At 32.3% G+C, this 14,323-nt stretch overlaps 1 protein-coding gene across 1 annotated transcript in view; it reads left to right on the top strand.

The window, feature by feature from the left end:
* Positions 1-5,732: 5,732 nt before the first annotated feature.
* LOC111683381 (protein gooseberry-neuro) overlaps positions 5,733-14,323 on the top strand; it is a 36,071-nt gene continuing 27,480 nt past the window's right edge. Inside the window, exons 1-2 of the mRNA XM_046954863.1 lie at positions 5,733-6,278; positions 9,212-9,525. Of these exons, the coding sequence (XP_046810819.1) occupies positions 6,215-6,278; positions 9,212-9,525 (378 nt within the window). The 5' untranslated portion in view covers positions 5,733-6,214. The remainder of the gene's footprint in view (positions 6,279-9,211; positions 9,526-14,323) is intronic.

The following is a 14,323-nucleotide window of genomic DNA, read 5'->3' as shown; positions in this document are numbered from 1 at the left end:
TTCTAGTTCTGTTCTAGTTCTGTTCTAGTTCTGTTCTAGTTCTGTTCTTGTTCTGTTCTAGTTCTGTTCTAGTTCTGTTCTAGTTCTGTTCTAGATCTGTTCTAGTTCATTTTTAGTTCTGTTTAAGCTCTGTTCTAGTTCTGTTTAAGTTCAGCATTAACAATTTTTTTTTTTCACCTTAATTTCATGTACACAAAATTTTACGAATTTCGTTTTAATTTCTGTAGACAATTTTCCTAATTTACATCGATTATTTATACAATACTCCATGTAAAGACTTCCCATGAACTAATCAGTCTTTAGATCTCTTACACGCCTTAACAAACCGTTAATTCGTAAATGTCAACAAGTGGTTAATTCCCGTTAAAATTTAAGTTGTTCCTTAACAAAACCACTTTATAAACAATAAAATCTAATGTTATTTATGGAAAGGACAAGTAATGAGAAAAAACTAGTAGCAGGAATTAACTGTTTTGGGAAAAAGAGGCCAAAAGACAAATGACAAAAAAATACTTGAAACTGTTTTTGCTTTTTTTTTTTGTTATTTTTTTTTCTAAATTTGCTAAGAATTCCAGACAGTAGTCACATAAAATGTAATAAGTAATAATAAGAAATTGAATAATTTTCATATTTTAACCACATGACTGATGAGTCTCCAAAGATTTGCATTTAGCAAGAAGATTTTAAAAAGAGTTAAAGAAATAAATTTGTTTTAGCTGAGTGAAACTGTTTGACTGTAAATTTGAGGAAACAAAGTTTAAAAATTGAATGACAATTGACCGTAGGGGTGCTAAACTCATAAAAACAAGGAAAAAAAGAAAGATAAATACAAACAACTCTATTTTTATGACTTTGTATAGAAATTGTCCAGTGATATGGTTGATTGTATAAACACAAGGATATTAGCTAGTCTTTTATTAACCATTCAGTAGTCATAAACATTTACACACACATACACACACAAATACATATTCAACTCTCACTTGAGCCTTAAAATCTAGGAATTAGATTCTTTTTTTGCTTTTTAAAAGGATATATGTCCTTGTTGTATATTTTGTTCTTGGAATTTGTTGTCAAAGTGTTAAATTTTGTCTTTTTTCTTTTTGAAAATTGTTTGAAATTTTATGACTGTAGTTAAGTTAAAATTAAAACTGTTTAACTGACACTTTTTATAATCCTAGATCAACATAACATTTCATCAATTTTATGACTTTTTTGTTACTTCTTCGGCTTTGATGAGCGAAAACATGAAAGAAAGAAAGTCTTTAGTTGCGATTACCAAGTAAAAGGATGCCATGATCTAAATTATTTATTATATGACAGTAAATCATTGAAACTATCGTCATCGTCTCTTAAGTCGGCATTTGAAAGCAACAATAACTAACAACAACATAGCTGAACAAGTGTCATAAATTGTTTGCTACAACAAAAAAAAAAGTTGTTCATTACTTGTGCTACTTAACACTTCATTCATAATTTTCTTTGAAACTTCTTTCGAAATATATAATGAAATAAAATCAAATCAGTTGCACTTTAAACACTCGTTATTATTGATCATTATCAAGAGGATTATCTTTAGTTTATGATCACATTTTACTGATTATTTTATGACAAAAACAACAACTTTATTTCTTCTCTTTCTCCTGCTAAGTAGTGATTGGCTTTTGTTTATATCTTTCTGTCTCCTGTTAACTTCTCATAAAATTAGTAATTTTTTGCTTATATTTGCTTTAAGCCTTTTGTTAATAAAGTAATGATCATAAATATTTAGTTTTTGTTTTAAAGGATTTTTTAACACTTTATTTTATTTCCACGTCTGCTTTGCTTTTGAAAGCCATGTTAATGGTAACAATGAAAACTATTCAGTAAGTGTTAATCATAAATTAAAGAGAGAAAAAAAAGAAAGAACTTTATGATTCTAAATTTAGTTTAAGATATTTTTTATAACTATCTTTTATTGAAGTCATGTTTTTATTAATAAATTTCAGTAGTAATCCATAGTTTTTTTCTATTCTGAATCATTGATTTCATTTCGAAATAGTGGAATCTTTGTAGTTGTTGGTAGATCACCAAGATGTTCCTACAAATTGTTTTACTGATTCACAGATCAACAAAAGACGCTTTCTTTGAAAAACTGAAGATGATCGCAAGATTATCACTGGTGATCTGGTAGTAAATGATCGTTTAAAGCTAAGGTTTGTTAATGATCTTTTTACTCGTTAACTAGACTATAGACTAAAATACAAACTAAACTATAGACTAGAAAATAGAATAGCCTATAGACTGGACCACATAAAAAGCTAGACTATAGACTAGAATATAGGCTAGACTATAAACTAGTTTATAGACTAGATTATAAACTAGCTTATAGACTAGACTATAGACTAGACTATAGACTAGACTATAGACTAGACTATAGACTAGACTATAGACTAGACTATAGACTAGACTATAGACTAGACTATAGACTAGACTATAGACTAGACTATAGACTAGACTATAGACTAGACTATAGACTAGACTATAGACTAGACTTTAGACTAGACTATAGACTATAAACTAGACTTATAACTAGACTATAAACCAAACTCTAGACTAGACAATGGTCTAGATTGTAGACTATACACTGAACTATAGACTAGAGTAGACAAGAATGGACTGGTCCAGACTATATACTTTACTACCGAAAGATACCCAAAAGTACAGGTTTAATAAGGCGGGTGAGTAATTTTGATCCTTAAAAACTACTTCATCCTTTAAGTGACCATTAAATTTTTCCAAAAAAAATCCTATTATCAAATTAACCAGACTCTTAATCACTTGATAATTGCTTAAATTATGTTGCAACATATTAAGTTTTATATGCTAAAACTTGAGCTTAATGTAAACGATTTCAAAATGAAGTCAAAATAGCTAAAAATCATAAACAACCACCCATGTTTAATAAAAGGCTTTTGGATGTGTTTTCTTTTCTGTACAAATATAAATATTGTGCTGGTAGAATGTACATGATTTCAAATGACTGAACGACCTACCCAAAGGAATAAAGTTTATTGCCAGAAATGGGAAGATTTTTTTGCTTTAACTAAGCAGAGTACGAAAGGAGTGTAGTCATAACTAAAAAAAGTTCTAATTTTATATGTAGAGAAGTTTACATGAGATCTTTAGACTCTAATATAAATGGACCATGATAACTTGAAAAGATCACTACTGTGGAAACGATATTTTGAAACATTGTTTTACTATTGCAGTGGAGTGTCTATTTCTGAAGCCACAACGATCGTTTATGGAACATTATATTTATTACGAATATGCAACAGCCAATCGTATATTGCAACCTTTATGAGATCATTTAAAGTTTGTATTGATCTTAGGACACTAATATGAGTTGACCACAATGACTTGGAATGATCACCTCGGCAGAAACGATACTTCGAAATCTTGTTTTACAAACAAAGTTTGAAATTGTAGTTGGAATTCTATTCTGAAGCCACAACGATCGTTTATAAAAACATTATCTTTAATCCGAAGATAAACAACAGTTTACACTGACACTGACATGCATGGACAATGACTGGGAAAGATCACCACAGCAGAAACGATACTTTGTTTTACAACTGAAGTTAAATCGCTATTCTGAAGCCACAACGATCGTTTATGAAACATTATCTTTATTTCAAAGACACAACAGACGATCGCATATTACAACAGTTACGAGATATTTATCTTTGTTCTGAAATATGAATGGACTCTTTCTGTACTTTAATAGTTGACTCTCTATTTTGAATCCACAAGGATCGTTTATGAAATATTATCGTTATTCCAAAGATCCGATTCCGATCGTCTATTGCAACTGTTATGAGATCTTTTTATAGTCTACATTGATTTTCGGACACTGAATGGCATGAACAATGATGGCTGGGAAAGATCACCATAGTATTAATGTTTCTGGGTACTTCGATGCCTTGTTTTACATTTGAAGTTTAAAATTGTCATGCAATCTCTGTTGTGAGGAGACAACGATCGTTTATCACGTTCATCGATTTTGAGTTTGTAACCGATTGTTAATGATCTTTCGCAATAAAGAAATCTTCATTCTGAAGATGTAAAAACTTACAAATACTAACGAAGGTCGATCACATATCCACCACTATGACATCTTTTTCGCTGAGAACTACTACAATGACATTAATATTAAGGTGCCAAAATATACAACGAGGACTTGCAAGGACTCAATAGTCATCTTTGTGAAACTTTCCAAGTTTGTATTCTTTAATAATAGTTTCTTTAGTGCTGGGAACTTATATAAGTATAGTAAAGGAAAGCACCATGTAACAATCGGAGGGATCATATCTCAACCATTATAAGGACTTCCAAAGTCTTCTTTGCAGTTTAAGTTTAGACGTAAATTTACTTTGATCTTCATTTCTAGAAACTCCTATAAGAAGGACTTAGCAAGACCAAACGTTTAGAAAACTTTGAATTGCCATTGAACCATTGAAGATTTGATCCTTTTACATCCTTTGTTCAAACAAATACATTTTTCTTCTCCAAAACAACATTTTCACAACAAAATCATTAATGAATAAAAATAAATCTACTACCGTGGGTGCAAAAACTCCACGCACTATAAAATTTATTTAAGAAAAAAAAGAGCAAAAATCCATTATTATTATTTTTCACACAAAAGACCCAGTTAAAGCAGGACATGATGACAAAAAAAAAAATATATGAAAAACGAACTATAAACGGCAGCCAGCCTTCACGGTTTAATTGGTTGCAAACGATATAAATGTCATGCATTCGCATAAAACAGCACAACAATGAAATGTCAAATGCACAAAGAAAAAAAAAATAAAAAGTATGGCAGCCATTGATTTGAGTTTTCTAAAAGGGAAATAGACAGCAGCTTCTGCACAGTTCCTGACAGCTGCTTTGGCTTTTGTATGTTAAACGGCCAAAATAATTTGGAGTTTTGCCTTTTTGTTGGATTTTTTGCTAGATCATTAATAGAAAATTTGTACTTTAAAGGTGGTAGTTAGTTCCTTGGGTACGGCATAAGGTGGTGTTTAAACTAAGAGAATAAGGAAATAGATTTAGGAAATAGAATAAAAAGCAATTGAAAAACACCCTTTTATCAATAGCCAATCAGATTATCAGTTCATGATCCATACAGCAACAAAACAAACTCATGAATACTACAGGAAAACGTGAGTAAATTAAACTCACACACACACACACACACACACACGCATTCACTAAATTCAAATGCATTCATGTAGTGTTTAAAGCAGAAAAGAGAGGATATCTACAGTTATAACTATAGCTCAACTCTTCTTTTAATGCATTACCCAACTCCAAAGAGAGTGCAAGCTTTGATCGTTGCCATTGTTTAACAACCACCAAATGTATGTGTATATGTATGCATGTATGTGTGTTGCCAACACATTATAATCGTGAATTAAAAAAAAAAACGTTTAAACGGGTTTGAATTTATTTAATTCACGTTCAATATCAAAAAAATTACGCCCCTTTTTCTTCAGTTATATTCACAAAGGGAGAGTTAGAGAGAACTCGCGCTCTATTATCACAGCGGGTAGTCTGGCGCATTTGTTGTTATTTTAATAATTTTATTTGTCTGTTTCGCGTTTGATTCACAACGTTTATAGAGGAACCAGTTTTAGTGGTTTTTGTGATCTTGTTGCGGCTTTATTAATTTATGCTCGCGCGCTCTTTAGTTGTTGGCCAAGTGTCGTGCTGTTTGATTGAATTAAAGAAAAATAACGCGTTTTAACAAAAAAAGACAACGTTAGCCCCCAATAGAAACAAACAGAAAAAAACCTAACGTTATATTAACAAAATATAATTACTAGAATTAGGAAAAATTATTTTGCCCAAAACAAGCTTAAGTTAAGAAAAATCTAGAAAAAGCCTTAAAAGCTTTTCAAATAACTACCGTCGGTATATGATTGCAAAAAGCTCTTGATGTAGTGTTCAGTGTTTAAACAAAATTAAATTTATCAATTTAATAAAAATCGTTTAAAACAAGTAACAAATTCCTTTTAAATTTATGGAATAAGTGCAATTTTCTTTAAAAAAATCCTTTTTTTTTTGTAAAGGCTAATTTTATGTTTAAAAAAATAAGTTAAAGGATTTCAAAAAGTTTCTTTTTTTTTGTAAGAGTAACAAACAAACAACAAAAGTTCCTAGCAAAATGGATATGTCTAGTGCGAATTCTTTGAATATGCGGCCCCTATTTGCGGGTTATCCCTTTCAAGGTAAGTGACTAAATGGGATTTAAAGCAAACGATCTGGTCCAAAGGAATCATGGGAATATGTAGAACATGGCGCATGCCAACTTTGTGAAGCGCTCATCTGCTTGGTGTTATTGAAATCCTGTATTCTAGAGGTGCTACCAATATCTCTAGTCTATTGTGGCTAGAAACTAAAGGATCTGAACAGTTCTTATATTCTGACATGCTAAAGGACTGTCGCTTCCTTTCAGGGCATTTATAGAGTTCAGTGACTGCATTCGGCACTTTTATCACGATTGAAAATGTAACGTAATGGCTAAATGTCACTATGTTATATTTTTGAGCATGGTAGTTCGAACATATGTTATATCCTGTTAGATTCTGTCTTTTCTCCTGTAATGATCCTTGACGCATGTTACCTTGATGAAGCGCTCATCTGCTTGGTGTCATTGAAATCCAGTGTTCTAGAGGGGCTGCCTCTTCCTTTCAGGGCATTTATAGAGTCCAGTGTTGGCACTCGCCACTTGTCACGCCAAGCGTTGAGGTAGCTTTAAGAACATTTCTTATAACCTTTTAGCTTCTGTCATATATCCTGCAATGCTCCATGGCGCATGTCAGCTTGATGAAGCACTCATCTTCTTGGTGTTACTGAAATCCTGGGATCTAGAGGTGTTACCAATATCTCTAGCCTGTTGTAGCTAGAAACTTAGGGATATCAACAGTTGTTATATTCTGACATGCTAAGAGATTGCCTCTTCCTTTGAGCGCATATATTGTGGTCAGTGACTTCACTCAGAACTTTGGCCACTCTCGAAAATAGAACATAGTGACATATTAGCCTCTTTGTTCTATTTTCGAGCAAGGTAGTGCACTTTAAGAACATTTCTTATATCCTGTTAGCTTTTGTCTTCTCTCCTGTAGTGCTCCATGGCGCATGTCATTTTCTTGGTGTTACTGAAATCCTGGGATCTAGAGGTGCCACCGATTTCTCTAGTCTGTTGTGGCTAGAAAGTGAAGGATCTCAATAGTTGTCATATTCTGGCAAGCAAAAGGACTGTCTCTTCCTTTCAGAACACTTATAGAGTTCAGTGGAGGCATTCCGCACTTTTGTCACGCTCGAAAAAAGAACATAGAGACAATTCGGAAAGATGTTCTTTTTTCGAAAGTTGTTGCGCGTCTAAAAGTAGTAGAGATTTCTTTGATATCTACCTCCGTCTCTGCGGTATTTGAAAGGCTTGAGAAATATGTAGGAAGAGGATACTTGAACATCACTTATGACAACGTTGATCTAAGTGGTTCGCATTTCCGGCTTGGCAGATACAAAGTGGATATTGTTGGGATTTGAGGAACTTTTCTTTATTGACTCAGCTAAGAAAATGCTTTCTTCATATCAGAAGATTCATTGGGTCATGATGTCCGTCATGTAGGGTCTTCCAATGTATCAAGATGCTAGTTAATTCATACTTCTGTTGTGCTCTATAGTCCTATTTTTAATCTAAATGAGGAATCACAGGAATCACCACCACAATTTACATCACACATCTTTCACCTTGCTATTAGCATTTTAATTTTGTTTCCAGTTTTCCACGTCCATTGTGGCAGCATTTCCTAACATTGTGCTTAAACTTTTCCCAAATTTCATGATACTTGAACGACTTCCTTGCAATTCTCATTTAATAGAGTCCAATGATCTCTGTTTTGATTCCGTCTCGAGTTTGTTTCAATTCCTTTAGGAGTTCCATGAAACATGCAACCTTTATTGGAGTACTATTATCGTTCTATAGGTCTCATTATCATGCCACCTTCATTGCGAATTTCATTGATCGTGTCAAATACAAAACTCTTATTCCTTTATCTTTAAATCATCCGAATGGAAAACTATGTCGATCACTTTCAATACACCTTCGATAAACTGATCTTAAATGACAAACCATGATCGCTAAACTGATCTTTAATGGCAATACACAAAATATGATCACTTAAAGATGACAGAGGAGAATATTATAAACTAATTATTTTAATACATTTTCTATATCTTTATAAGATTCGGTATCATTGATCGTATTTATGATGTGCTTTTCAAGATCTTTTTATCGATCCTGAGAGAAGATCTTGAGAAAACGAAAATCAAGTTAGATCAAAGATCTTTAGGCATGATAAATAGTGTTTCCTTATAATATATTATGCGCTAATTCATAGGTATCGCTGTCACTCTGTATCTTTTACAAACAGTTTAACCCTTTTCTCTCCGAAACTCTTCGAAAACTTTGATACTCTCTCCGACGTGATCACAACAATTTGTTGATCTTTCAAATCGAAACCCCAACTCAAGTTGAAAAGACATGAGATCATCGACGACGACAGAAAAAGATCGGATGCTCAAAATAATTGTTAGAATTGTGTATAAAGGATAATAATCTATCGATGTCAGCTGTTGCAAGGACATAGTGTTAACACAATTTGAATATATTTTAAAGGTTTTCTCGTCTTTATTCATACGTCGCTTGAAATGTGATTAAGATTGAGATCATGATCATCTTGAAATATCAGTGTTTTCTATAGCTTTACAGTTTTGACTCTACAATCGATTAGTTCTAGTTTTAAATGTTGAAATGATGTCGCAATAGTAGCAGATATAAGTCAAGACCTCTTAAACTATTTACATCGGCATTTCAAAGTGTCAATGAATGCGATTTCATCTCTTAAAGCGAAAGTTATTGTTGATACTATGTTGTCGTGATAATTCCTATTAAAAATCCTCGTAAATCTTATCACAAAGAAGTTCAAACGCTAATTCCGTTTTGCAAAGAGAAACAGCTTTTAAAGTCTCTATTTTCTAAATCTAATTTTATAATGTCAGGGTTCCTCATAAATTATCGCTTTATCTCTAATAAAAGCGGGACTTCAAAGAAGACAATTATAATTTAATTTTTTATTTCTTTTCTTTTAAAATATAGGTCAGGGTCGTGTTAATCAACTAGGCGGTGTCTTTATCAACGGTAGACCGCTACCCAATCATATACGTTTAAAAATCGTAGAAATGGCCGCTAGTGGTGTACGACCCTGTGTTATATCCCGTCAACTGCGGGTATCACATGGTTGTGTTTCGAAAATATTAAATCGTTATCAAGAAACGGGCTCCATAAGACCGGGTGTTATAGGCGGCTCAAAACCCAAAGTAACCTCACCCGAAATAGAGAGTCGCATTAAGGAAATGTGTAAAGCTAATCCGGGTTTATTCAGTTGGGAAATACGCGAGAAACTTATAAAGGTAAGTTGTAATGTAAAAGATGTTTTATGTTTTTTGAGGACAATGAAAGGAATAATTTAAAAGTATTTAACAAAAAAAGAAGAAGCAAAACTATAAAAATGAAAATAAAGAAAACAGTGGCAAAAACCACATATTAACCTTTAGAGTTTTTAGTCAAAGGAATTCCAAAAAGTCACGTGTCTGTTGGATAACTATAACTTCCGTTTTGTGGAAGATACAAAAAAAGAAACAAAATGAATAAATGAATGAAATTGTATAGACAAAGAAATGCAGAACCCCCCCATAGAGTTTGTTTATAGTTTAAGGTCAAATAAATATATAGTATATAGTGTTGCAGAGCTAAAATGACATTAAAATGTTTAAGAGAAGGTGTTTTTTCTATTCTCTCTTAGATGACACAAAGTCTAAAAGAATTAATGCCACCCAAACCGTTAAGAAATTGATTTAAGTTAGGCGGCAAGGTGCAAACAAATTGCATTTCACAGTCCAACTCTAACTTCCGCCTTGGCACGCACATTTCTATACATTTTCATACATTATAGTTTTAATCATATATATATATATATATATATATATATATATATATTTGCAAGTCGGCTCGGCTTCGTTGTTTGTCTATAGATTATTTGTTTGCATGTTGCATGGCATGTTGCAAATGTTTATTGTTGTTGACACCTTGAAACCTTTAGGCCATAGTTAATGGTAGAGTAGAGTTTCATTTGTTCATTCATGTTTTTGTGCGGCATTGATTCATGAATGAAAATGTTATCCTTTTATGTGTCACATTTGCAGAGCAGATTGTTGCCGCCTTTAAGTTTGTTTTTTGTTTATTTTAAATTAGCGTAACTTTTGCATTGATTTTGTGTTTTTTTCTTATTATATTTTATAGGTTTTAGTTTATGTGCAAGTGTGTGTGTGCTGTTGCCTTAAAACCTACATCCATGATTCTTTATTTTTGAATTTCTTAAAGTTTTTGTTTTATTTTTGTCTTTAAGGCCCAGACCAGTTGACGCTGTGGGTGTAGGTAAGAAGTAGTTTCGTAGGTTGGATTTTCCGTTACAGTTTATTTGAAAGACCGAAAAATATCATTTTTAGTTTACTATTAGAATCGGGGAACTTCACCTAAGCTTCTCAGTTTAAATTGACAAAATGTAGCAAACTTTAGCCATTGAAATGTAGTACTTCTGTAGTAAAAAGTTGCCTGGAGTCATTGGTTATTGAACAAAACTAGAGCTGGTAAGGTTATTGTCTTCTCTGGAGTCAAATCAAAAAGGCTGAAGGCTTTACATCTTTCATTGGAATTCCCTTAATCAAATCCAATGACAATTTTCAACCTCTCCAAAAGGAATAGGTTCTCGTCTTTAAAACGAGCAAATACGTTTCTCGATCAAGTGACCACTGTTAAAAACTTATCTGGATAACTGAAGGCTTTAGATCTTCTATTGGAATTCCCTGAATCTAAATAGCAATTGCCAACCTTTACGGAAGAAATAGGTTCTCATCTACACTTGATCAAGAAATAGGTTTTCTCGATCAAGTGATCACTGTTAAGAACTTCTCTTAGAAAACCTTACCGGAATGGAAAGATTTTCATCTGTAAAAGCTGCAGATACATTTTTGATCATATGGATGTTAGTGGACTTATCAACATCGATGCGATTCTTTTGATAAGCTTGGGAAAGTAACGTAATTGACTATGCTGCCAAATGTTCGTTTTAGAATCATCAAATCCTGATTTATTTACAATGAAAAGAATCTCCAGAATTCTTACAGGGCTTAAGGAGCGTCATGATTGCAGTGACAATAAAAAGTGGTGGAAGCGATTTCATACGTTTGAGTCTAGAGTATTAATACAATGTGATCAGAGATTCTCGTAGATTTGGTTGAATTCTGCCTTTTTGATGTTGAACTTCGAAAGGAAACGTCGCGACAGTGTTGAATAATAAGGAGCTAAAGGACTTCAAAAAGATACATGGACCCAAATTACGGAAAAAGAAGTATATGATCGATAATATTGAGGCCCTCAATTTCACACAGACTTGAACTTTAGATTATGATCACAGATTAACAATTTCGATAAGTAACGTGATAGAAATCTACTTGGAGAAGCGTCATGAATGAGGTGACAATAAAAAGTGGTTAAATCGATTTTATACATTTGGTAGTAGAGTATTAACACATTATGATCAGTTCTAGTTCAGTTCTAGTTCCGTTCTAGTTCAGTTCTAGTTCAATTCTAGTTCAGTTCTAGTTCAGTTCTAGTTCAGTTCTAGTTCAGTTCTAGTTCAGTTCTAGTTCAGTTCTAGTTCAGTTCTAGTTCAGTTCTAGTTCAGTTCTAGTTCAGTTCTAGTTCAGTTCTAGTTCAGTTCTAGTTCAGTTCTAGTTCAGTTCTAGTTCAGTTCCAGTTCAGTTCTAGTTCAGTTCTAGTTCAGTTTTAGTTCAATTCTACTTCAATACTAGTTCAATTCTAGTTCAGTTCTATTTCAGTTATTCTAGAGAATTTAGATTAGAGATCTACAAATAGCTTTCGACTCCCAAACAAGGCGAGAATTCTCATTTATATAACAATATCTTCAAGCGCATTATGTAGGCGATGTGTGTTGTCTTTTATTGTTATTATAATACATTAAGAGTTAATCTTCGATTACCAAATAATGAAAGGATTCTCAGCTACCCTCAACAGCATCCTGTAGTTATTAGTGAAGTCATTGCACCGATAACATTGTTTATACTGCAGAGCATAAAAAAGTTCTTTTAAAATCCATTAATGATCACAGAAAATAATCAGTTATTCATGTCCCAAGACCTTCCATGATAGCGATATTTACAATTTTATTATATATCGGAAATCATTTCTAGGATAGCAATATGTAAAACTATTCCCCATAAAACAACTTAGCATTACAAAGCCACATATCATCGACGAAATTACCATCACCCTCCACCAATTCCGATCATTTTCATTACATATATGATCATTAATTTTTAAGCTTGCTTTATTCTTCTCAAAGAATCTTTCCTCTATTCATGTTTCTGATTTATTTCTGGATGTTGCTGTTTCTTTCAAATTCACCAATGACGTTTTTTTTTTCTTCTTTTTAACATTTTTATTTTGCCGTTTTAGTTTTTATTGTTTCAAACATTACTTTTACTTGAAAGCCGCAATTAGTTACACTTTAATATGCCGATAGTGTTATGATATCTTAACGTATGTTTAGATTTATTTATAAGGAGTTAAAGAAACCCTATTTCGAGCCATTAAACAATATCTGCAGATTTATAGGTATGTAGTTTATAAACATGGCCAAATACATACATATGTACATATGTTGTATTGATCGATTGATCATCATAATGTTTCATCACTCATTTGTACGTGTATCGGGTTTATCTATATGGTCATCGCTTTATTATCATCGTAGCGATCAATAAATTTCGCGAACATATACACACATACATGTGTATTCATATGTATGATCCCGTTTATTAGGGTATGCCGTGATCATGGTTGAATAATTTTTTCTATATATTTCATTTTACTTTTTTTCCGTTGTTGTGGCCAACTTTATTAATCATCATCAAATATTTATTCACTGATATTTGGTACGCCCTATCTTTTGTTGTTTTTTTTGTTTGTTTTTTTGTGTTTTCTTTTTTTTAAATATTGTTGTTGTTATTATTATTGTTACATTGAGTAGGCTTTAACAGCCTCCAGGTGCGCTTCACGCTAAATTAGAATATGAGTTGCTTTAGATATATGTTATGTTCTTTTAAACAACATTGTTATCCATTCAAGATAAGTCGCCCCGATGGACGAGCGAGATACCCTCCTGTCGTCCGCTTTCATAGTTTGGCTGGCTGTTGGCTTGATCTATGATCACTTGTGTTTAAGGGTGTTCAAATGTTATGTTTTGGTTTTAAGCCAATACAGCATACTACAAACATATTGCAGCATATTCCATATATACATTTAATCCTGGATTATATAATTCATTAAACATAATACAATTTGCATTTACTTGGCAATGCAAATCTGTTTGCTGCTTATCTTAAACAATACAAGATCAATTGCCCATGATCTAATTTCTTTATTCTCCTAAAATCTTAATTGAATTGCTCTTTTTATTTAAATTTACTCTGCTAATTATTTCATAACTTGAAAGTCTGCTGTTGCAACAGCTGCTTTGTCGCGCGTGTGTTTTTTTTTCAAATATTTATAAAGAAATTTTCCAATCAATTGTTGTTAGAAGTACTTAGATCATTTAGTTTACCAAATCTTTATTATTTTGTATATGTAATTTTAGAGTTCGTGATTTAAAACGCCTCGTAAACGCCTTAATTGCTTAAACTTTTGCTTTACTTCGTTGTCTATAGAAAATAAATCAAATAAAATTTAGCAAACATTGTAGCTTAAGGCCTTTTGTAGATTAACGTTTTTCTAGCGATTTATAAGATATAAGCTTTTTTAATACATTAAAGGCGTCCTCATGTCTCTATGATACTAAAGATAGAAAATTTGTAGACGCTGCATTTGGGAAATAGGTAGTCAGACCAAAACAGATGTTTTTATTTTATATTTCTTAATGGATACAATTTTAGATTGCGAGTAGTTTTGTTCAAGTGTAATTCCAGTTCTGTTCTAGTTTTGTTCTAGTTTCGTTCTAGTTCTGATCTTGTTCTGTTTTAGTTAAGTTCTACTTCAGTTCTATTTCAGTTCTAGTTCAGTTCTAGTTCAGTTCTAGTTCAGTTCTAGTTCAGTTCTAGTTCAGTTCTAGTTCAGTTCTAGTTCAGTTCTAGT

This window comes from Lucilia cuprina, chromosome 6, assembly GCF_022045245.1.
Source record: "Lucilia cuprina isolate Lc7/37 chromosome 6, ASM2204524v1, whole genome shotgun sequence".
Classification (NCBI taxonomy): Eukaryota; Metazoa; Arthropoda; class Insecta; order Diptera; family Calliphoridae; genus Lucilia; species Lucilia cuprina.
This window is presented reverse-complemented; position numbering and strand designations above follow the sequence as displayed.